Source organism: Octodon degus, unplaced genomic scaffold (genome assembly GCF_000260255.1).
Source record: "Octodon degus isolate 3935 unplaced genomic scaffold, OctDeg1.0 scaffold00100, whole genome shotgun sequence".
In the NCBI taxonomy this organism is placed as follows: Eukaryota; Metazoa; Chordata; class Mammalia; order Rodentia; family Octodontidae; genus Octodon; species Octodon degus.
The window spans coordinates 584417-610179 of NW_004524676.1; the positions used below are offsets into that span (position 1 = coordinate 584417).

General features: G+C 39.4%; 1 protein-coding gene across 1 annotated transcript in view; it reads left to right on the plus strand.

Moving 5' to 3' along the window:
- The window catches only part of Cntn1 (contactin 1), a 410344-nt gene extending 384884 nt beyond the window's left edge, over window positions 1-25460 (plus strand). Inside the window, exon 25 of the mRNA XM_004638636.2 lies at window positions 23092-25460. Within this exon, the coding sequence (XP_004638693.2) occupies window positions 23092-23168 (77 nt within the window). The 3' untranslated portion in view covers window positions 23169-25460. The remainder of the gene's footprint in view (window positions 1-23091) is intronic.
- The last annotated feature ends 303 nt before the right edge of the window (window positions 25461-25763 follow it).

A 25763-nucleotide genomic window follows, 5' to 3' on the forward strand; every position in this document is an offset into this window, starting at 1 on the left:
ACCACCGCAGGGCTCTGCAGATTTTCACTCCTCCAGGGTCTTCTGGTTCTTTTGGCAGGGCCTCCCGATGGCAAGAGGGTGGGGAAATGTAGTGTCCCAAACTTCCTCCAGGGATGGAGAGGATGGAGAAGTGGTACCCAGATGCCAGGAGAAAACATAATTCACCTCCCAACGTGAGCAGCTTGTCCTAGTAGCCATCCAAACAGCACTGAAGAGTGCAGCCAAATGTTTGGTTTTTTTTTTTAATGTTCACTGAAGTTAAAAACAAAATGACTTAACTTTTAAATCAATGACATGGCATAGAAATTGATACTAGCTACACCATTAAAGTTATGGGACAAAAACTTCAAGTTTAGAGGTAATACGATGAAAATGGCTGAAAGATTTACTGAAGCTATAAAAGATAATGATTAGTATCATTTGATTTCCGAGACCCAAAGTGTAGCCACCATATTTAATTGCTCCCCATATTTTCTTTTTATATTGTGATGTCAGCACAATAAAATTTATTACCATTATTCATACTAGAGCACAGCAGTATTGTATGATTTATAGACTTGCTTCTCTAAACTTTTGATTTTATTTTAGAACAGACTCCTAAAGGTGAAATTAAGAGACCAAAGAGTGTGGTGTTTTAAAGACATGCTGTATGCTTAGAAATTACCCAATAATACCTGGGTATGGTGGCACACACCTGTAATCCCAGAACTCAGGAGGCTGAGGCAAGAGAATCAGTACAAGTTTGAGGCCACCCTGGGCTACAAATTGTGTTCAAGGCCAGCCTGCACTGCAGGGCAAGATTACCAAATTATCCAAAAAAAAAAAAAAATTGCAAAATTATCAAAAAAGCAGTGCTTAAATTTTATCATTACACATTTTGTCTAGGTTTTTTTATGTAAAAAATCTTCATTAATGAAACAAAACTACTATTTCCCAGTATTACTGTTATAGTGAAATCTATCGAGGTAAAGTAGCTTAGGAGCTATAGTTCCATTTTTGCGAAATTACATTCAAGCTTTTTTACTGTAAATCATATTAATAGTTTTTTAAGATGTTATGATCAGTTTATAACATAAAATTATAAACATTTTCAGGCATATTTGTAGCAGAGACTTTTCCAAGTTTATATTTAAATGATTATAGACTGGTATAGTTTTGTGCAAAATAATGAACTCTTACCTTCAGGGTTCTCAAATACTTCATGTTCTGCATGAACAAGGCAGAAAATAATACTTGTAAGTCCATTTATATGAAGTAAGAAAGGAAACAAGCAATTTTTAAAGTAATATATATATGATGGCTAAACTTTCCCTCAAACAGACGATTAATGCAAATTTAGAATAGTGTTGCCCATGAAAGGGGCCTCTGAGAAGAGAAATCTGGGGAATGCTTGCACTGGTGACAGTTTTGTTGCTGGAACTAACACTTGACACTTGCAATGCAGAAGAGGAGAGGTTTACTTGGGCTCACGGTTTTGGAGGGTTCAGTCCATGCCTGACCAGCAGCCAGACAGGCACATTGTGGTTGAGGCTCCACTGGAGGAAGCTGCCCAACACGTGGCATCTGGGCCCAGAATTCACAAAAGAGCGCACAGAGAGGATGGGACTGGGATCCAGCTACGGTCCCCAAGGTCATATTCCCGGGCGCAGGTCTTCCCACCCACCCCCACCCCGTGAGCGCTCAGCTATGCGCACATATGGCCCTCTCTGTGCCTAGGAGAAGGGACCTCCAAGAAGCCAACTCCCCCTCACCCGGATCCTGCATGTCCGCGCTCTGCAATTGGGAGGAATGTCATTTCTATTACTTCCACCACCAGGTCTGTGGTACTTTGCTGTGGCAGCCGTGGCCAGGTGAGGCAGTCAGAAAAAATGCCAAATGAAAGACCATCTTTCACTTAGCTCCTTCCACTCCCTTTTTTTTCTTTTACAAACTCAAAAGTGTGTGCTAGTTAAGCTTAACTGTCCACTTGACTGGATTGAAGGACTAGTGCAGGGGATCAGACTATGTGCTCACAGTGGCGTGGGCTGTTGGAGGTGGATCTTGCACAGAAAAGTGTGGCCTAGCCACAGAAGTTCACCTTTTCTTCCACCTCAGGAGTCTTAATGTCAGTGTTGCTCAAAGGCTTGTTTTTGTGCAAAACACTGCAACAGCCCGAGGAATTACCTGCTACATAGACTCTATAATTCATATCCAAGAAAGAGGAGGGCCTCTCTGTTTAGTAGCTCTGTTGCAAAAATAAAGGACCTTTCCCAGAGACTCCTGACCTTTCCCATTACATTCAAAACCAAGTCACAAGTCTAGCCCTAATCTGGTAAAACAGCATTTCTAAGATTGCTCAAGGGATCAAAATTTACACTGAATATTTACTAGTGAATACAAAAACAAATGAAGAGTGCATTAGTAAAGAAGAATGGGGGAGGGACTTTTCTCCTTAATATTCAAAATTAGGAAGCAAAGAAGCATCGTAAAAATTCAGAAGAGAGATGGAAAGATATGGAATAGCTGATAATTTAGTTTCAAAAGCACAATTATTTTAATTCAAACAAAAGGAAGTGGCTATCAATCCAGATCCAGAGATTTTTAAAAAAGGATTTAGGATGCTGAGCAAGTTATGGAAGGTTAGGTCAACAAATTAATTTGAGAAAATTCTGACCCAAACAAAAGCAGTAAATATTAGTTCAGTCACTGGTAAAGAGCTTTTAAGTAGGCAAGTGGATAGGAATATTTAAGGAATCTTATAGTCATTACTATCATAGGAAAATTGCAAATGTTTTTGTTTTGTTTTCCATTTTAGAGTCGATATTTCACATAATTTAAATCTTTGAGGTGAATCTTTTTCTTCAAAAGCTACATTTGGGGATATATTCTCAAGATAGAAGGTGATACCTTGGATACAATAATCTTGAGAGAATATTGCTGCAGGAACTAAAATTATAACCTACCAATGAGAATATGTAGTCAGTGCTCTGGAAAAGAGGAGTGCAATTTAATGGGATTTACCATATTTTAGAATTAATTTTGTTGAGAAAGAAATAGTTATGAGACAGTTTCAAAACAGGTTAGTAGCACAGTTACAGTAATTACATTGTGTATTGTTGTCTTCATAGTAGTTATTCATAGTACAAGATGCAGACATAATATCTTGTCTAAACACTATTAGTACAAATCTTTCTTCTCATTGAATTAAAAGAAAGTAGCTGTATATCTATCCTAACTATTTTGTATATACAGATATATATATATTTTTTTTCCACTACAAAATGGTCCTTCATTTATATTCCCCTTTTTTGTTTTATTTTGTCAGAGATAGGTATTCCATTGCCATTCAAATATTGTAGGTACATGCATTCAGCAAAATAATCCAATGTATTCCAGTAGTCCATAATAGTAGTGTGTTATCTGTAAAACTAGCAGTGTCAAAAGTTGTTGACTTGAGCCTTTTACAGCTCAGCATATTAATATGGCTTTACTTTTTATACCTCATTTTTATACTTTTCTGCTGGATGGTTAAGACCAAGATTAAGCAAGACATATATAACAAAAAAAATGTAACTTTTGTGTCTGACAAGGTCAGTCAAATCCCCTCAGAATTTACCCTGAAACTCTGTACCACAGTTTGAAGATCCCATGTCAGTGTCAGCCATGTGGATGAGTCATGGCCATTGCTTGACCAATTTGCTCTCTGTGAAAGCCTGAGAGAATGTTTTCTCTCCATGTGACTCTCCTTAGGCACACTCTACATCACTGATCACTTTCCTCTGTGGCTCCATAATCTTGATCAGAAAATTTTGGACACAACTGAATTACAAGATGTCAAAGCACAGGTTCTCTTATGTCCTGATTCCTCACTGACCTTGAAAGGCTAGGGCCAAAACGTTGGCTGTCCTTACAGACCTTCTTTTTCTCTAATTTTTTTGTCTGCAAACTTAAGTTGTTAACCTTCCAGAAGAGCAAATATAAAACACGTAAACTAAAAAGCGATGTGCCAAAAGATTCGAGTTGCCCGTTCAGACTACCTTGGAGACCAGCTTAGGTGGGTCATGAAGGGACAGTTAGGTGGCAGAGCACGTCCTGCATTTGGGTACGGTTAGAGGCCAGGCCTCTAGGGATGTCATTTACAGGGTGGAATCAGGGCAGTTAAGCAAGTGACATTCCACAGGTAGTTTTTATCAAGTCAGATCAACAGAAAACAAAGATTTTTTTAGTGTATTTCAAGTCTCTGAACTTCTCCCTCTCCAGTTGTCTGCTATAATTTTCTCTACTAGATCCTGTGTGTATGATGCTCTTCCCTTTTTCTTAAAAGTTCAAAAGCAGATCACCAGGCTTCAGTCAAATGGCTGTGAGGCTCAGAAGAGACAAGGGAGTGGCTGGTTTCAGAGACATGGCTGCCTGGGTAGGACCCCCAACCCTGGGGAGACGCCTCAGGGTCCAGAGAGGCTTGGAGGTGGTGCCTTCTCAGGATGTCAGCACCTTCTGATGTCCTGGCTTCCCTGTCTGTGTAGCTCTCCTCTGCCGATGACCTTGTCTTTTCTCTCCTCCGGGCTCCCACTTATTTCCACGTGGCCCACAAACTGAATGGGAATTAGAATCTCAGGAAGGCCTGAAAACTTGAGTAAGAAAAAGAAATTGCAATGTTTTCTCATTTCTCACTGAAATGTGACATCCTTCAAATACAAATTTGGGTAACATCACCAGTCTTACTCAATCTCATTCTGTATTGCGGCTCTTGAGCTATTATTTGACTAGTGGCCTAAGGAGAGCCCACAGCGCTGCTCGTCATTTTAGAGCCTCATCAGTGACCTTGTTTCCTGTTGTTTCTAGGAAATGTCACTCTCGATTGGAGCCCAGGGCTGCCTTCCATGCCCTGGCTGCGCTGCTGCTCCTGCCTCCCTGCCCCGTCAGATCTCAGCACCTCTCCTGAATCCGAGAATCCCATCTCTTTCTTCTATTTAGTGTTTCTCATTATCATGCAAGTCCTCTGCAAGTCCTTTACCCACCCATAAGGGGGCAGAGGACAGGAATGGAAGAGGAGGTGCTCTTGCCGTCCCTGATGCATGGTTTTGTTGAGTAAAATGAACAAATTATTTGGCCATCTCGACCACTTCTAATTCTTCTCAAATTTCATTTTGAATGAGCTCTAATCATCAAAATTTTGCCCCAACATCCTATCCAAAAAGCTCGTGGGAAGTCTCTAATGGCCCCCAGTTTTCCAGTGCAGAAAAGTCCTTTTCCTCTCTGCACATTAGTCTGTCTGATGGCTCCATCCTGAGCTTTCTGAACGCCATCTCTCTTGGTTTCCCTCATCCCTCGCAAGGTGTTGTTTTGTCTCCTATGCTGGCTCCGCATCAGCCTTCCAGCCTTTGTCCTTTAATATCTCCCGCATTCCTGGGCTTCTGTAGCTCTTTTCTGCTTGCTGTTTTCTCATGTCGTCTCTAAGTGCCTGTCCAATAGCGTGGCTGTGTTGAAAATACACTTGAGGGGCCGGGGAGATGGCTCAGTGGAATAAGCACTTCCCTGGCAAGCGTGAGGGCCTGAGTTCAATCCCTGGTTCTGCCAAAAAAAAAAAAAAAAAAAAAAAAAAAAAAAGAAAGAAAATACAGTTGATTTTTTTCCTCAGCTCCTGCTTGTTATCTCCATTTAGATATTTAAATTGAAGTCTCCCACTCCTCTCAATATTTTCTGTTTCTTTTCCTTCTACAATTTTACCTATCTCAGCAGAGTACTTTCACTCCTCCATGAAGTTATCCTTTCAGATTTTAGGTGTTACATGCATTTTATCAGGACAAGCTAGTGGCCTTACCCGGCACTGCACTATGCTCAGAAATATCCTCCATTGCTGTTACAGCACCATCCCAACCCGCCATCAGGCTTTGTCCCAGACCTGTGGCACTCGCAGTCTAATTGCTTCCCTTGCTTCCTGCCCAGCCCTGCACAGTTCTCTTGAACAGCATGACCAGTTATCATGTTAAACTACGTCAGCAGTAATCACTTCTCTGCTAGAAAACTTTCCAGCAGTAATCACTTCTCTGCTAGAAAACTTTCCATGGCTTCCCATCTTACTCAGAGTGAGACTAGGTCAAATTCCCATTCTATTTTGCCTACGTTCGATTAATTTAGCTCCCAGCTCGTGAGACGTGAGCTTGTTTCTCTGAGGTTATTCCCAGTATCTTGAAGACCTGACTTTTGTGACCAAGATGCCTACAGTATTTTTACGCAGTTGTGTAGGTTTTTACTATTCATATGCCTTCGTCCTTTAACATAACCATATTCTATTATGTGAAGTGAGAATCAAATATCTACCATTTACTGAATAATAAATGAAGAGTAAATTCAGGCTGTTCTTGTGAGCAAAATCTGTCTCACATATCATAAATCCTTGCCACCTGGAGGTAGACGCATGACTGAGAGAGATGTCTCAGACTTCACTACTGCCGCAGAAAAAAGGCTTTGGGAATACTGTTTATTCCCCTAATAACAGTAGCACGCAGGAAATTTTAGTATGCTGGGCGCAGCATCTCTTTATATTCTGTGGCTCCATAAGGCTCCGGAACCATCTTAAATTTTTTTTTTATTTATTTATTTGAGAGAGAGAGAGAGAGAGAGAGAGAGAGAGAGAGAGAGAGAGAGTGTGTGTGTGGTGTGTGTGTGTGGCCAGCTCAGCCCACCAGAGGGCGGGGCTGGCTGGCATGTGGTGCTGGAGGATTGAACCGCGGTCCCCGTGCTTTGCTTAGCTTAACTTGTTCTAAGTAGGTGCTTTAGACCACTGAGCCATCTCACCAGCCCATCCGGAACCATCTTGCTAGCTCAGATTTTTCACCCCCAAAGAATCAACTTTCACATTCTCAGAGTCACACCCCACTGCTCACTTTCTGGAGAGTCTTCAACCCCTCTCCATCCCCCGAGGTCCATTCTGTTTTTGAATCAATCAACCCAAACCTCAGCGAGGTGTGTTTCTAGAACGCATGGTTTTGTGCTTGCAGAATATTTTTATTCAGTTGTGATTTGGTGTGTGGTATTCATTCAGATGGAACATATTTTTTAAAAAAGGAATAAGAACAAAATAAAAACATTATAAAATCTACATGTTACGGTGTCTGTGATCAGTGAGGATATGTGTTACTGTACCACACAATGCACTCCTCCCACCTGTGATTAAAAATCCCTTCAGGTGGGCTGGCCAGATACTTCAGTGGATTAAAGTGCCTGCTTATGCAGATGCAGGGGTTGGAGTCTCGATCCCCAGTCTGCCATGTGGGCCCTGTCCCCGGGGTGCACTGAGACCGTGATTGAGACTGGGCATGGTGATGTGTGCCTGTAATCCTAGCACTTGGGAGGCTGAAAACAGGAGGATCACTATGAGTCTGATCTACATAGCGAGACCCTGTAGACCCTGTAGATCCACCCTGTACTAAAAAAAAAAATAATAATAATAATAATCCTAAAGGTAAGGATCAACATAGACAAAGAAGCCCCCTGGTCCAAATGAATGCAAAAATATTATAGTAGTGTAATACTTAATATTAAACAAAAGCCTTGAAATGTGTGTGCACTGTTGATTTAATGTAGAGGATGGGATTATAGAGAAGGGAGGCAGAGGTCACTGCTGAGCTCAGGAACAGGCTTCTCTTGTCCTCCATTCCATGTAAACATACACACGCAAATCCACAGTGAATCCAGCCTCATCTGGAGACAGTTTAGATATTAATTATTGGGAGAAATAAAGAGGAATGTTATTCTTCTCACATAGTCTCTGAGTAGATTGCCAAGATTTCCTTATAAGCTAGAACTCCATCTTAAAGGGATTGTGGGGAAAGGCACTCAACAAATCACCTGCCTAATGAACTATTTTGAACTAGGTTAGCATTCATTATGTATTGTTATTCCATAGTCCTGCCAGCTGGAGATTCATTTACATGGCGTCTGTTTCCTCTATGCAAGATCAGTGGATGGATCTCTCCTGAAGCGACGCTTACTTTTATAATTTGGACAAAGTTTTATGATGGAAATATTTCTGTTTGCATAGTTAGGGCAAGACTTAGAGCCAAATCTGTGACATACCTCTATCAAAACACATACAACATGGAAGAGTTTAAACAAAAATATATGTGGAATATTTTTTTAAAGTACCCGGGACACCAGAGACACTTAATACAGATTAGTAATTTTAGTGGTTCCATGAGTCAATGTTGTTATTTTTGAATCTTCCATTTTGTCTCTTTTTTCCTCACTTTATTCTTCTTCCTTTCTATATTTGTTTCATTTATCATACTTTATTTATGAACTTTTTTGAAACCTTTTCAGACTGAAGTAGCATATATCTCATAAGAAAATATTTATATTTTATCCTCCAAAGAACCTTACAAGATATTTTGATTCAATATTTGATTTTTCTCAATTATGCTAGCAATAAAGCTATTCATATCAATACTGGTATATTAAAGTGTCTGAGAGACTTTCATAAATATTTTAGGAGCATGTATTGATCCCTAAGCATGAGACATACAAATCAGATGCCTTTGTGCTTTATTACTAGTTGTAAGCTACAAAGAATTTTTAAGTGATTAAAGTTGTAAATAATGTATTTTGAGGACTAGGGAGATAGCTCAGTAGAATAAGTGCTTGCCTGGGAAGCACACGGTCCTGAGTTCAATCCCTGGTACTGCGAAAAAAAAAAAAAAAAGATGTATTTTGATATTTTAAAGCACACAGATAGTGTACAAAGAGAAAATGCTTACAATGAAAGGTCCACAAGAAAGGAAATTCACTTAATTTATGTATTTAGGGTTATCATTTTTATAATAGTCAGAGATTTGGCATGCATAACTCTACTATTACAAGCACAGTGTAATCCAAGAAAAATCTAAATTCATAAAACCAATTTAAAAGAGTAAGATTAGAAGTAGAATAAATGCTGATGCCACTGTATTTGAAAACACAGCCATCATGTCTCAAGTGGTTTGTGACATCTATTCTGAGATTGTTTTGAAAAAGCTATGATTCATTTTTTCTTTTTATACAGTTATTGTGAGCAACCGCCTACATCTGAACATATAAGCATGAATTCAGGCAGGAAATAAATAAGTGTACTTCACAGATGAAATCTATTTTGTTTTTCTGTTTGTCTCATTAGCTTTTCACCGATTATATCTTCCTACTAATAACACAGAATCAGTTTGTTAGAAGACGGCTTATTTCTGTGAACTCTGGTGATTTTGAGAGTTTTTGTTAAGTACTTCGAGAATATTCTTTTTTTCTTTTCTGTATTTTAAGGAAGGGTCCTCAGGGTGTTCAGGGTCTCACTACTAAATCAGACTCATAGTGATCCACCTTTTTACAGCCTCCCAAGTGCTGGGATTACAAGCTAGCACCACCACGCCTAGTCTCAATTGCCATGCCAGCACACCCCTGGGACGGAGCCGGCATGGCAGGCCTGGGGATCAAACGCCGGCCACTGAGCCTGCTTGCAGACACTTTAATCTGCTGAACTATTTGGCCAGCCTGAGAATATTCTATAAATAATCAACTACAATTAATATAAAATCAAGTATAACTATTCACGTTGAGTTAGATGAATACAAAGCCATATCTTATCATATGAATGTGTTTATTTTTGAATAACCAGGGTAAGTTTTCATTAGCTTCTCTCTTTTTAGTGAGGAACTTATCACCCAATATTTTGCTATGACCAAAACTATGAGGACATTTGTAAAACATGCATGTGAGGTACAGTATCTTGTCCCTTCTTTCTTAGCTCACAGCCCCCTCACCTGGGAAGTTTCCTTTCTGGGGCTCCAGCACCTGTCCCTCTTTGCTCCCTCCTGGGTGTTTGCCTTTCCTGTGCCATGGACCTGATCCTCAAGCGACACCCCTCTGGGTCATTGTCACTAAGCTGTGGTTTCTGGGAGAAGGAGAGGCCATTGCTGGACCAGGAGGAATGGGCTCTCCTTGTGTTCAAATTATTTCACCAGCAGTTGAAATTTGGCAGCTTAATTTTTTTTCTTCTGTTAAAACTTAGAGAAGCTATCTTTCTAAAGGAAATAATTGATCTGAAATACAGAAATTGTGAGCTGCCTACTTAGTTTAAAATAGCCAGCATGTCTACCTTATGAGCCAGATCCAGTTGATGTCTCTGCCCCAGAAGTGACTTTATCTCTCCTCTTTCCACCTCCCAGTGCATCATTACAACTTGGGATCTGCTCATACTGAAAGAATCAGCAGCCTCCTCTGAATACCCAGTCCCGCTTCCAGTTTGCAAAACTTGGGCAGCCCAGGGAAGATAAAGTACAGGCAGTATCCCCTGATCTCCCCTCCCTGAGCTTAATGAGGGTCCCAAAACCCAGTCTTCACTCTGTACCTGCCCTCACCTTGGTCCTGACCTGACATCTTTTTATTCCTGAGTCCATCACTAGAATTCTTTGAAATATGGCCAGTGGAGTCCCCAGGTGAATGTCATGCATGTTTTTTGGCAAACAGAGCAGGTCAGAAAATTTTTGTATTTATAAAAACAGGAAGAAATACCAACTATGAAATATTTATTCATAATAGCAGTGCACTGCATCCTTAATAATTACAGTAATTCAATTAGGTAAATGTTACTATTACCATTTTATTGAACTAATTGAAGTTCAGAGTACTTAAGGAACTTGCCAGGAGTCATTGAGCTGATAAAGTGACAAGCCAGAGTTCAAATGATTTAGTTCTTACTCTAAAGCATGAGCTCTGAATTTCTCTGCTATGCCCAGATGTAATTAATTCCACATGGCTGCTTTTAAAAAGAACCTGATACTGGCACATGACACAAGAGAAAAGGAGAGAAGCAGACATAGCAGAAGGGCCAGCTGGTTCTATCATGAGTGCAGGGTAGGCAGAGGTGAGATTTCTAGCACCTGGAATCTGAACCAGATTTTCTTAACTATGCAGAAGGGGACCTGCCATAGCCTAAACTATTATCTAAGCAGAAAGAATCCACATGATGTTTGCAGAAGAAGGATTATACAACCTCAGGTTACTTTCTTTTAATTATAATGGGACCATATGTATAAGTAGAAAAACTCTTTTGGTTCAGTAAAAGCTACAACAGCCTAATTAAAATATTATCCAAATGTGTTTCTCTAAAGCAATAGTCTTTTATTCCTACTTTGAGATTAAGTTTATGGCAAGATATAAAGCAGGACACATTACATAAAGCAAGAGAATTGTGAAATAGCACATAAATTTTATAACTGCCACAACAATTTTCACAAGAGAAAAAATTTTTTAAATATGGTGTGCAGATAATTTCTCTTGGTGAATTCTGCTTCCTTCTTGACCTGTAGGTCAACCTATAGGTAGCTAACAAAAATAGTCTAGAATATATGCTAGTTAAATAGTTTTTTCATGTTGTTAAATTGGACACTTCATTGATTATTGCTTGGATGGGGTAATTGTTTGATTTTGAGTCTGCAGCCAAGTGGGGATTTTATAAAGAAACTAATTCCCTGTGCTGCTTTTTCTCAGGAATGAACTACAGTAGACTGGAAGAATCCAAAGCATGACTTAACAATATAATTATAAAAGTTTTACCATTAACCTAATCAACAAAATATATCTAGTATCAGATGTGTACACAGGAGGGCTTGGTGCCTAGAAATTTGAAGAACAGTTTCAATTCTTGATTTGAAGAGCCCTCCATTCACAGGAGACTAACAGAGATGAAGAAATCATGGCACAGTGTAAGAGGTTCTGTAGAAGCAGGTCTGGGGAGATAGCTCCCAAGCACCTGCCTGGCAAGCTCAAGTTCCCGAGTTTGATACCTGGTACCACAGAAAAAAAAAAGAGAAAATAAAGAAGAAAAGAAGTTCCATAGAAGCAAACAATGAAGGGGAAATAATTCAATCCATATGCTGTTGTCCAAGGAGTGACAGTTGTAGTGAGTCTGGTAAGAACACAGAACTTCCCAGGTGTACAAGTAACAGGCGATGCTGTATGGGAAGCAAACGACAGTTGGGAAAGCATGAAAACCGCATTGCATTCAGTGAATCTAGAAGTCAGAAGAAGAAGGAAGCAGAGTAGACACAATCTGAGTGTAGGTTGTAATCAGACTTGTCAAGTGGGGCACTTAAGCTCACTGTCTTCGAGTTTTGCTTTGTTGCTCTCTTCTACTTAAACAAGATGCAGGGAGTCCCAACATTCCCAAGACAGAGGCAGTGAGGACAGAGGGGAGCAGGGTGGTTTGTGAACTGTACTGCAGATGATGTCAGTGGATCTTGGTTACCAGGGTGATAGGGTGCAGATACGGGAGAAGAGGCATTTACAGAGAGGCTCTTAGGCCATCACAGCCTGAGCTAGGCAGTGCACAAGTTTGGGCACATTTTATAGAAATAATGAAAGGAATAAAAGATTATATATATATATATATATATATATATATATATATATATATAGAGAGAGAGAGAGAGAGAGAGAGAGAGAGAGAAAGCCTGACCTTCGGGAAGAAAATGAGGAGCAAGGACAGCCAAGGTAAGGTGTACTCTGTCCAAGTTGAGCCATTGCTCGCAAACTTCTTTCTACCTTTTGTAATACTTCCCCTCAATAGCTATATTCACTGTGAATTACTGCAAAATGTTAGCGTATCACCCTTGATTGATACTTACATTTGCCTGTGTATAAAATACAAGAGCTATGCTGAACACAGAATACAAGTGTTGAAGATAAAAAGGTAGTAATGACTGTACATTATATAAGTGAATAACTAGAGGAAGGTAGTACTGACAGAGATTCTGGTGTGGAAAGAAAAAGTTAGCCTCCATTTACTCTGTGGGAACTGACACATTCAGGATAAAAAAATGATTTCTTCAAGAATTTCCTCAAATTCCTTGTGGTTTGAAAGGAGCAAATACGCTGTTGATTTTACAAACTCTTTGCAGAAGTGAAAAAAGCAAATCTTTGCTATTTTTGGAGTCTGACTAGAATGTACTAACCATCGCTAACCTCCTATCATCTTGTTTTGAAATTTTGTTTTATGGTTTTCTCCTTAAAATAATAATAATAAAAAAAAGACAGAGATAAATGAGTAAGACTAAACCAGACCTTTTGCCCTGTTTTGCCCTCGTGAAGGTTCCAAGGCAGTTGTGTTCCTGAATCACCACTGAAGCCAGGGCATGGGATCCTTGGCTGGCACGGCTGGCAGACAGCGAGATGCTTGTAGTGCTTTCCAGCTCGCCACTCATTTCATGAAGGAGGGGAGACCTTGCATTCCCTAACGGTGTTCAGAGTTGCTCAGCTTAGACTCAGATTTGAAAGTTGGTTCCCAATTCTGCCTTCTGGGTAAGCGTGAGTGCCAGGTCCCTCCTCTGAAAATGAAGAGAAAGTGACGTACTCCAGCTGCACATGTGGCAAAGCAAGTAACAAAGCCTGCTTCAGAGCATCTTGGACAGAGGAGGCACCAAGTAAGCGATGGAAATTAAACCAATAAATTGAATAGAGGTTTAATAAGGAAAGGTTATGGACAGATTGTCTGAAACATTTACAAATAATTGAAGTCATTTCTAAGTTTTCCCCCTTGTTAGATGAATGTTTTGTTTTCTAAAATAAAAACAGGTAAAACAGAAATTTGGATTTAATTCCCATGTATTTTTTGATAAAAGCAGCCACACACAGGAAATCAGAGTAACTTCAAGTAGACCACCCACTTGAATGGCTGCTACTAATTCGGGTCCCCCAAAGGACCCACATGAACTGGAATTCAGCTTCTGCTTTGGGGTTTGCAGCTCTAACAGAAGCATCCCCACAGCCCAGCCAGGAGCCACTGTTCTAAGAATTCTATTATTATTATTATTATTATTATTATTATTATTATTATTTTGTTTTTTTGATACAGTGTTTTGTTATGCGGCTCAGGCTGGTGTTGAGCTCACTTTGTAGCCCAGGCTGGTCTTGAACTCAGAACAGTCTTCTTGCGTCAGCCTCCCCAGTCCAGAGATTACAGATGTGAACCACCATGCCCATCCCTAAGCCTTCTCCATGGGCCACATGCCTGTCCTCTCCCAGAGCTGAGGAATGAGTTCTCCCACAGAGACAGTGCTGTGATATGTAGGCATGGAAGTGTATACTTACGGACTGTATTTTCTCCATCCTGACATTGTAAAGAGCCACACAAAGCACACTTCCCATGCATGGATGCTCATGACCTCCAGTTTCCCGGTATCAAGGGCCTCTGGGTTCCATGGTCTCAGCTGGCAGTAGTTGCTGTGCCCCACCACAACCTGCAGCGTAGGTGTCAAAGCCAGCAAAAGATCACCTACTCCAAGTCATGGAAAAGGAGAACAGAGAAGGATTCCGTGTGTTTCTTCAAAAGTTCTGGTTGTCTTGGTTTGTATTTTGTTTGTTTGTTTGTTTAGATATGTTTCTTTAAGCTAAGGAAAATTAGCTCTTATGATCAACTAGTTTTATTCTTTCTCTTTAAAGGCAGTACTCTAAGGGTCGGCCAAATAGCTCAGAGGATTAAAACACCTTCAAGCAGGCACAGGGGTGGGGGGTTCAATCCCTGGGCCTGCCATGCTGCCCCCGGCCCCAGGTTGCACTGAGATAGCAATTGAGGCTGGGTGTGGTGGTGCACACCTGTAATCCCAGCTCTTGGGAAACTGTAAACAGGCAGATCACTATGAGTCCAATCTAGTAGTGAGATCCTGAACACCCTGGAGACCCTTCCCTAAAATACAAAAAAAAAAAAAAAAAGTCAGTACTCTAGAATACCACCCAGTCACTCTCAAATAGAAAAAAAAAAGCAATGGAACAAATGAAAAAGAAAAATACAGGGCAGAGTCATCCTGCATCCCTAAGTAGACCCAGCAGGCCAGGGGTCCAGTGCTCCAGAAAATGCTCTGGAGGTCCAACTCATGTACAAGTGCTACACCTCTGAACTCTGGACAGGAGGGAGCCATAAACCTTGGCTCAGGAAGATCCCGAGACACGAGAGGACATATCCTTTCTTAAACATTTGATGCATGTTGCTGTGTCTGTGCTTCAAAAATGAATTTGGAGAACACAGCAACATGGAATGGGCCCCTCACAAAGTCATGAAGCTATCTAATATTAGTCAAGTTAAGAAAAACTAATCCTGGTGCTAGGTTGACTCAGTGAAGTCCTGGCTACTACTATGAAGATGGTTCTATCAAGCAGCTATTGTCAAGGCCAAATGCAGAGATTATCTAATAAACTGCTTCTGCTTGCTAGTTGTATCAGTTACTTTTCACCTGTTGTTAAGACAGAATACCTGACACTCAAAATTAAGAAAGGAAAGGTTAACTTAGTTCAGTTAGCAAAGGTTTTAGTCCATTCTTGGCTGGCTCCAAGGCAGAGTAGCACATGACAGAGGGCAGCAGTTCATGGTGGCAGAAAATAGCAAAGACCAAAGGTAGGAGCAGCAGCTGTGTGGCATCTAGCAAGCCTCTCTTCCTTCCACACTGACTGTGAAGACCCAAACTCCTCTGAGGAGTGGCACCTCACTTCTCTTTATACATTGAGTGCTGAATTACTCTAGGGCAGGCCCTCCATGCCTTAAGGAAGGGCTTCTATGCCCTAGGGAGGAGCTACAGAACCACACAATGTCCCATGCCCTCTTCCTGCACAGGATGAGGATGTTTACAAAGTAAGAACCCTTGCTCTCTGAGTCACTTAATTAAACTTCTAAACTTCTCAAGTTGACATAATGTATCAACCACAATACTGGTACATTGATCAAAACTAAAGAAATTGAATGTTTTTGTTAAAGATTTTGTATAAGTTTGAAATGAAAGAAACCTATGTGTGTTGTGCATTCTATTGAAGAATTTGTCTGATTTCAAGATCTGCCTATATTCACTGTAAATACTAAATAATTTTAGTGAAAAAGTTGAATTTCATGCTAAATTCATAATTGGCAGTCTTTACATATAAAATATCTTTAAAAATTCTCATAAATACCCTACTATGTATTACACTCTCCATTTTACACAGACAGAAATGGAGCCCAAAGAGGACAGGTGCCTTGTGAAAAGCCACACATTGAAGTGAATAGCAGTGTTACCCAAGAAAAATTCTACCTCGCCTCAAATTTCATGCTTCTGTAGAAATGTCCCTTGCATTTCTAAAGAAACAGCTAAGCCAACATTGAATGTGCTCATAGTGAGCTGACAAGATAGCTTAGTGATCTGAGTGCCTGTTTGGCAAGCACAGGGGCCTTGCCAACCCTGCCTCAGGTGTGCCGAGCTGGCCACCAAGGCCGAGCATGGTGGTGCATGCCTGTAATTCCAGCACTGGACACAGGAGATTTCCCCGATTGAAAACAGGAGGATCACTACTAGTCCAAGCTGTGTAATGAGACCCTTTACCAAGTGCATTAGCAAAAAAAAAAAAAAGAGAGAGAGAGAGAAAGAAAGAAAGAAAGAAGGAAAAAAATACTTGTATTTATATCCTCCCTTTCCACAAAAGTCTTTATCAAAATTGGATTTTCAAGCACAACCTTGTTGATGAGGCTGATAGAGGGGTTGCCTTTATATTACTCAGCAAATAAGTGGTCATCATTCCTTTGAAAATGTGTACTGGAGATACAACATCCTGGAAGTCTGGCATTTTTGACAAGGAAAGACATGTCAATAGTAAGAAGTAGGGGCCGGAGAGATGGCTCAGTAGAATAAGCGCTTGCCTGGCAAGCACAAGGGCCTGAGTTCAATCCCCAGTTCCACCAAAAACAGAAATAACAATGAGAAAGTTTTGTAACTTTTACATTTCAGCTCTCTGCTGTATTTTCACTGTTAATAAAGTTTAAGCAGGATGAAGAAGGGGGTGTGTATCTGGGAAGGAAGCAATCATACAAAGGAAAATTTGTAAGGATAAAAAGGAGACATCAATTTCTTAAAAACCTGTCAACCAATATTAATTCCAAAGTTGTTTGATCCCATACATTTCGTAAAATCCAAGTAGTCTAGAAAATTCTAAACATTTGCTTTTAACTAACCAAATGTTAGGTTTTTTAAGAAAAGTGAACTGCGTAAGTTTTTTTCCTTAATTGTCTTGGTGAAGAAAACAATCCATATATTAAGCTGGATTCATTCACTCAGGCAAAGCCTTTCCTCTTTTCATGGTTGCTTTCACTCATTTCTACCACAAAATGTGCAGAAATGAATATCTAATTAACTTTGTCATCAAATCATCTCAGAAAACCAGATGCAAATAATCTGTTGAAGGGTATACAGCTAGTGACAGATGTGTACTTCCCAACTGGTTGAGCTAAATCAACTCCCCAAAGAAGCTGGGAAGCACTTCTCTGTTATTGACTCAGAATAAAATCCTATGAGTAGGGTCCAGGGAGATGGATCATTAGAATAAGTGCTTCCCTGGCAAGCACAAGGGTCTGAGTTCAACCCCTGGTTCCGCCAAAAAAATAAAAAATAAAATAGCTCTTCATAAAATCCTATGAGTGACTGAATTTGTAAAGTGGCCAACTCTTTCTGCAAGTCCTTCTTCTACAAATAAATAAGGATAGATATGTGGACTGATCTCGACGGTCCACAGTGGCTACTCCAGGCAGTGACTCTGTTACTCTGAGTGGTTTATTGAACTACTTGTTTTAGGTTTTCAGTAGCTAAATATATCACTTTCTTGTCTTATCTTGGCTAGCCTCAAGCAATTGGAAAGTAGGTAAAAGTTGTGAAAGGCAGAGGCTGCATAACTTGAGTAATTCAGGTGAGCCATCAACAGCAACCACTGCTCAGTTACACAATATTACCACAAAACACATGACACATGAAGGCTTGAGCAGAATATTATTCTTTTTTAAATATATTTGGTATAGGTTCTCACTCTACAGCTCAGACTCATAGCCTGTTTTTAGCCTCCGCAGCACTGGGATTACAGGCGTGTACCACCACACCCGGTGTTGGTTACTGGCTCAGTGCACCCAGCAGCCTCAGTGCCAGGGATTGAACCCTGGTCCCTTTGCTTGCCTAAGTAGGCGTATAGTCAACTGAGCTATCTTGCTGGCCCTTTGAACAGAACATTATTCTTGTGCCATATTCCTTAACAGGAAGGTTACTGTGTTCACCAAGTCTGGTGGATGTTGAATATCCTGTGTTGCTTTTGCTTTTCTCAGTGAGCATTGATCCTTCTAGTTAAAAATGTACTGTCTGTCCCAGAACCTTTCTCTTTCTCCAACTCCACAAAGCCTTTCAGTGGAAAACAAACTTGTCTTCTTGAGGTGAACATCAAAGCTGTCATTTTAGTACATGACATCCACCACAGTGGTTAGTTTGGGAGTGGGAAGCTAAGGAGATACCACCTGCTTGGGTTGAGGATGTGTAATTGTAACTAAACTAAGCGCTCATGTATGTTTGGAGCACATTTCTATTTTGGAGGAGAATACAAGGCAGTATGCAAAGGAAGCAGAGATGGAAGCGAGAGATATGGAAGCACAGGTGTTCACTTTTCTGCCTCAAGTTGTGCCTAAAGCCAGTACCAGCATCTCTTTCTTCCCTTGGGTTTCTCTTACTTAAAACCAAAGATCTCTGACTACCACGTATCACACCATAGAGACCCTGAAGAAGACCCTAGAGCTAGATATCCAGAAAAGTTAAGTATCCGGTTTATACTTTTTTTGTCTAACTTATTCTTCCAAACATACATACAAGTCCCAAGCAATGAATAGGCAATCAAATGTACTATGAATCACTACGACTTATGGGAGTGTCCTACTAGGTATGCATTTGCTTCAGTGCTTTATGTAAAATGTTTTCAGACTCTGATAAGCAGGACCCCATTGGCCCCCTGGGGTGATGCAGCCTCACACAACAAAGAATCAAATATGGTCCCAGCTGATATTTAAATAAAGCTCTCTCTCACCATGCTGTGGTGGGCTTCCATATATTATGATTGATTGTACATACATGAGCTTTATATGTACATGTATATATTCAACATATAGACATGTGCTCCATTATCACAATAAAACTGTCAGAGATATTGTCATTATCATTTTATAGTTGAAGGAAACAGAATGTAATGACCTCAGAACACATTCAGTATTATCCAGACGTGAAAGGGCATAGGCAAGATTTGGACTTCATTTGCCTTGCCTCAAAGCCCTCTGCTTTTGGCTGCTGAGTGCTTATGTTTCCAGCATAAGTTGTGTCTAAAAAGTCTAAGTAGTTAAAAAATTAACAAACTTGTATTCTGACAAAATCAGATTTATTAACTGTGTGCAGCAAGAAACACACCCAGAGCAACTAGCAGTCATAAAACATCATTCTAGAGGCAGTGGTGGGGTCTTAGGTCAGATGCATCCTGCTGAAGAGTTCTGAGGGTCTAAGGAAAGTGTTCGTTGGTTCCAGACTAACTCCTGTTGCTGGGGTGGGAATCGGAGAATCAGCGGTGACCTGGGGCTGGGGCCTGATGCCAGGAGCGGGTGGCTTAGCAGCCGGGGCTTCCCACTGGCAGGAAGGAAGAGTAACGTGTTGCTAGGCCATCATTGTAATGAAACACTGTCCACTGAAGGAGGAAGCACAAAGGTGCGCCATACCATGTGACTGTGGAAAAGTCCCCTATAAGCTCTATAGTTGACATTGGCTGTTTTCTACTATCCCAAAGAAAGATGGGTGGCTTTGCTGTCTGTACCTGAGCTTATTTTTAGTCTTTCCATCTCAAATAAGATTTTACTCTTTCTGTTGTCCACACTTCTGCCATCTCAGCACTTTTACTGAACTCAACGACTTTGAACAGCAAAGCCCACTGATGTGTATCTAACACACTGCATATATATATAATAAGCACACCACTCAGTAATGGGGAATGAACTATCTTACCACAACACTTTCTTACCTAAGCATGAGAAAATTATAAGGCCAAAATAAGTCAAAAGTGATATCCTTTTAAAACAAGATAGATAACACTGGGACTTGGTAAGATAAATGCTTTTGATGTTGTGGATTTTAATATCCTCTGAGAAAAAAAAATAAGAAAATAACTAATGCAAAGCAGTATGCCTCTTCCTTGCCTCTTTTCTCCAAATATTGGGGGAATTAATCCAGAGAATAAAAAAAATGAAAAGAGAAGTATCAAAGGTTTGATTCAGGTCTCACTGTGTGCTTTAGTAGAAATCCTTCCTTCTTAACCATTCCCCCTCATCCAATCCTTATTTACTGTGTTATTCCCCATCTTCCAATCTGTAATCTACAAAGGCTCAGTTCTTACTAATGAAAACATGACTCAGCTCTTTCTTACTCTGTTTTGAGCACATTCTATATTCTAGCCCAGGAATTAGTCCACACAGATGAAATGTGACTTGAATTTATATAATTTCTGAGATGTTTATACTCTAGAGAGGGTGACCATTGTGAACACAGAAAGAGAAAATCAAGCAAGACTCTATGCATGATGGCATAGTCAGCAATAGCCGAGCTACCACGACCCGAACTGGATTGTAGGGATCCAATATAAGCGTCAGAAAGGAGACGTCATTAAGAATGGAAAGTTTCTACTGCTTATCAAAAAAAAAATCTTAACTTTCAAATGAAATAACCTAATATTTAAATTTCTATTCTCAAAGTGTATCTCCCTTTTGCAGGAATCATTCCTAAAAGAAGTAACATATCTGGGAGTTTAGGCAAAATAAATAAATAAAATCAAGATAAACCAGAGGAAGACACATGGAACTCTAAATTGGCTTTACATCTCTTCTAATAGGGAGAATGGTTCATGTGATTGATGATTTGCTTGTGTTTAGCTTTAAACAGATTTGTCAAAGGTAAATATATGCCTACTCTATACCCTCTAAGTGCTCAAATTACTCTTGATAGCAGTAATATGACCTATATATAATTTTAGATATAAAACCAATATACATTGAAATCCCTTCAATATATAGGTCCCATATTTATATAACTTTAAATAGTAATTCAGCCAGATATCTAATTTTTGCTTGAGCTATAAAAGAGAATTGAAGATGAAGATGACAATTACATAAGCTTGAGTCATTAGACAAATTAACTATAATACTCATAAACATGAGTTTATTTTAAATAAATCAAATATCCTGATGCTGTAGCCACAAACTATGAAATTGTATTTGGCTTTCCAGCTAACACCAAAACTTCAAAATGGCATCCAGAACTGAGTCCCCTTTTTTTCTGCAGTCACAATCTGGCCCGTGCCAAGCCACATGCCCAGGCCAGGCTTGTAACCGTGTACCCAGTGCTGAGGCAACTTGTCCAAGGACAGAGCCTCGGAGAGACCCTGCCACCATCCTCTGACAAAGATATTCAGGATAAATTATTTAAATTAGGACAAACATTGAAAACTAAGTGTTTACTCTGTGACAGAGGGTTTTTATTAGAAGGAAATAATTTGTGAATTTTGGCATGGTTTAAAAATACGTAGAAAAGTTGAAAGTTTAAAAGCTCCCTAAAACATTAAGAAATAATAGAAGAAAAACCAACCTCTTGAAAACAGGGTAAGTGGAGGTTTTGTTGCCCTAATGGACTTATTTTCTTTCTTTTCCCTTGTTCTGGCACATTAGATATAGGGTACAGTATTTTTACACATTTTCAGAATCGGTCTCTTGTTAAAATTATCTGCAGGATAGTGGCAGAGGGAGATAAAAAACTTGGCCTTCAGCTCTAGACACACTGGAGACCCACTCCTGTCTGTGCTCTCTACTGGTGATCGGCCTGGAGAGTCTTTTTATCTGAATCTGAGTCAGAACAACCAGGAAGACTTGCTTGCTGTTGTGTTCATGGGCATATATGTATGTGTGGCCAACACAGGGCCCACCATGTTGCTGTAGAACAGTAAACAGAAGCTGGCATTGGCAAAAAATGGTATTATTGTTATTATTCATATTGCTACTCAGTATTTAGATTATCGAGGTTTTAAGAAGCTCTTGGAGGGCCCTTGAGAAGGGCCTCTTATTCCTACTCAGTCCTCGGGTTTTGACCTTTTCTGTTTTGTTTATTTCTAAGATGAACTTTGTACTAAATAAAGCTTTCTTTTGTGTTTTCCATGTAGTATCATATGCAGCTAACAGGCCACTAGTGGAAGGTATTTCAGGCAGGAGAACATCTTCTCCCTCTTGGGAATACAATGAGAATTTAATGTCTAAATGTCTGGGAGATACCCCTCGAATATTCCTGAATATAAGAGAGATATTATAAACAAGGAAGCTGGTTTTAACATGATAGATAATAACATATAAGACTTTAAATTGAAAGCATAAACTTCTAAAACTTGACTTCTAAAATCTATTACCTTCTAAAATCTGGTACCTAAAAAGTATAGTCCGTTGACTGTATGTTTTAGATAGTCTGTTGACTATACTTTTTAGCTCTGCACTCATTCTACTGTGTGTCCGTTGAAGTTAGTTTCTGAAAGGTGCAGAGAATGGGAAGGAGGAAGCTGCCTCTTCGGTCCCACATAATACTTCTCATCACACGGGGGCTCTTGAGCTTGCTTGACCATAGTCAGACCCGTTCTGGTGGCCCCCACAGTGCACTACGCATTGGGGTAAGCTCCTAGGTTGCTATGTCATTTCTATTTTATGGTGCAGTGTCTCGGGGCAATAGACTGGTAGCTGAGTAAGATTAATATTACATGCGCCTATCATTATCTTTGTCTGAGTGCCTAAATATCTTAAATTCATTGAGATTTGAAATTATGCACAATCAGTTTCCAAGATATTTATGATGCTACTATCTAGGTAAATGGCATTTTTGTTGTACCTTTTATCTTACTTTCAAAAAAGCTAACTTTTTTTTTTTTTTTTTTTTGATAATTTAAATATGCTTCTTGACCCTTCCCTCTTCTGGAAGAAATTTGAAACTGCTGGATCATAGAAACAACATGAACATTTGTGGTCTCATTATTTTAAATGATTACCAGAGTCTAAACAGCCCACATGGTCTCCCCAAGCCACCCACCCACCCACCTCCCACCCCACTCCCACACGCATCTTTGATCAAATACTTTGTCTTTCTTAAATTTCCTCAAAAACCAGTTTTGTAGAAAGAATTTGGTTTTCCAGGCAACACCTTGAAACTTCCCCGGAGTTTACCCCAAATGATCAGTGCCCTCTGCCTTCCTTTGCAGGTGCGTCCACTCTGTCTTTGAGTCTTCTTGGCTTGCTGCTTCCTGCCCTCGCCACCCTTGTCCACTTGGAATTCTGAATGTGGTGCGACAGCTGATGCTCCCCGCCCAGCTCCCACCCACCTTTCATCCTGGAGAGACGATTCCTTCCAGCTCCCACGGCTCCATCCTAAGCCAAATGAATTTTACTTTAACAAACTATCCAACTGATTTACAATACATCGTGACTGAGGCATTCAGGAACCCCTTCATCCAAAAGAATAAACTTTTAAGTGGATCTCAAATGATTTTTAACTCGTTCCAATATGCCTTATAAAGCACTTAACTCGATTCTGTGACAGTTGCATGATTTAATCCGGTGGGACAAGATATGGTGTTCAATTCAATACTATAGGCTGTAGAATGAAAGGAAAATCACCACACACAGGTGCTTTAAATTTAATAACAAGTCGTGAAATACAGTAGAGGTTGAAATGTTGATCACGTGGTAAGTGTGAGAGTAGAGTAGTCTCTCGTACTATTCCCTGTTTTGCATTCTCCATATTTTTGAACAGCCCAATCATTCAGGAGGTTTAGAATTTACTGAAAAAAAAAGAAGAAGAGCAGATATATTTTGACATAAATCCCACTAGCAAATCACTTTACTGAATGAGTTGAAGGATTTTGAATGTTGAAAACCAAATTATAGAACTATTCCATCAGTATTGTTATTTTTGGAGTAATTTTCTACATATTTGCTTTCCACAACTTTTCAGTTAATTTTCTAATGGTGATGTTAACACACCATGTGAAGCATTTTTACTTTTGTATTTTACTCTGAAGTTGTTTTATGCTTATTGTCGGTGTCAAACCTCAAAAACTGTATCTCGTACCTGGCGTATCATCATCTTGCTGTATTTATTCATATATGGAATGATGAATACTGAATAGAGTGCTTCCATTTTTTTACTGAGATAATGACAGTCTTAATGCAGCTAGGAATAAATGACGGTTAAGTGAATATCAGAATTACCTAATAATATTCTGATATCTTTGTTTTTGTGCTTCATTCCTAAGTGTAATCTTTTTTTTTTTAATTGAAGGCACAGAATTAAGAAATCACCTATGGGTTGAAAAATCTATGACAGTCTTTCTTTTTAAAAATAAAAAAAAGAAAATTCAGTTTTAAGTTCATTTCTCACTCAATGCCATATGAAAACTGGCTAAAAATACCAAATCAATATGCTGATACATTGCTAAGGGTACCTTGAAGAGTTTGCACACTGGTAGGCCAACAGTAGACAGGCAGTGTGTCTGATGGTGTCTGCCGAGTGTTGGCATTTAGGGTTTTTATAAGTTATGAAAAGGAAGATGTCTATTTCTTCATTCTTTGTGGTGTGCCAGGAAATGTGTCTGAGAGTGGGTGTGAAAGAACTCGGGTAACAAAGAATTAGCTGGCTTCTGAAACAGTGCAATGTTTGATGCTTAGGGAGGTACAATCCTATTTTATTAGCACAACCTTGCTAGCTAATTAGAGAGTTTATCTTTTTAGAAAGGATATCTTATAGGTTCATAAAAAATATTTACAGGAAGCAAAATAGATCTATTACTACTTGACCCCCATCTTTAATTTGTATAATTTTTGTACGATATATCTATGTGTAAATGTTTAAAGTTTTCCTTATGAAACTATCAATAAAGAGCTCATTAATTTACATTTAACTCCTCATTATAAAAATGAAACTTTTTAAAACCAGTAAGATGGATGATTTCTCAGTGAAAGTGTGTCAACAGTCTTCAGATCCTTGCCAGATTTCATAAAATATTTAATTATCTGAAAAAGAAATAAAATAACTTCATACTTTAGGGAACAATACCCTCTGTAAGCCTTCTGTACAAACATTTGTGTTTTTGTTGTTACACTTTGGGGTTTTCCTTTTGCAGTGTGACCCACGTTGGGCATTTTTATATAATGAGCGTTAACTACATCTTTTGCCAAATGCATGCTTGCCTTTTATTTTCTAATGTATGGTAATGCAAAGCAAAACTGGCTAGATTTTGCATGAAACAGTTCTGAGAGGTAAGGCGAAAGCAGACTTTGGAAGCTGTTTAGTTTTAAATTTGTGACAGAGATAAAATAGACTAAAATCTCTCATACACTAATAACTCAAGCTTTTCATTTGCTCATCCTCTTGTACAAATTTGACTGGGACCATCAGTTCTCAACTGTTGTCAAAGTAACTAATGTACCATGCTTTAAGGCGCAAAAGTCTTAATTAAATTTATATAGCTAGAGACACATCTGTTGTTTCTTTGTATTCAAGAAAGGTGATAGTAGTTTTATTTGATACTGATAAATATTGATTTTTTAGTTATTTTTTATCATTTTTTCAATGGAGTAGTATAGGACTGTGCTTTGTCCTTTTTATGGATGAAAACAAATTATAAAGAAATAAATGTCTTACTGTTACCCAGAAATGTAGTAACTGTCTTTCAATTGACTTACATTAAATTCAGTTTTAGAAGGGTTTCTTTACAAGTGCAACAGCATGGAGTCAATATCACTGGTTGCATAACGTATGAAGTTGAACTAGTCCAATGTACATAGAGACACACGTAGGGGTATTATTACATTGACACAAAATCCACCTGGTAAGGACCTTCGCCGCGTAGAAATGCCAGTGAGCACCACTGGA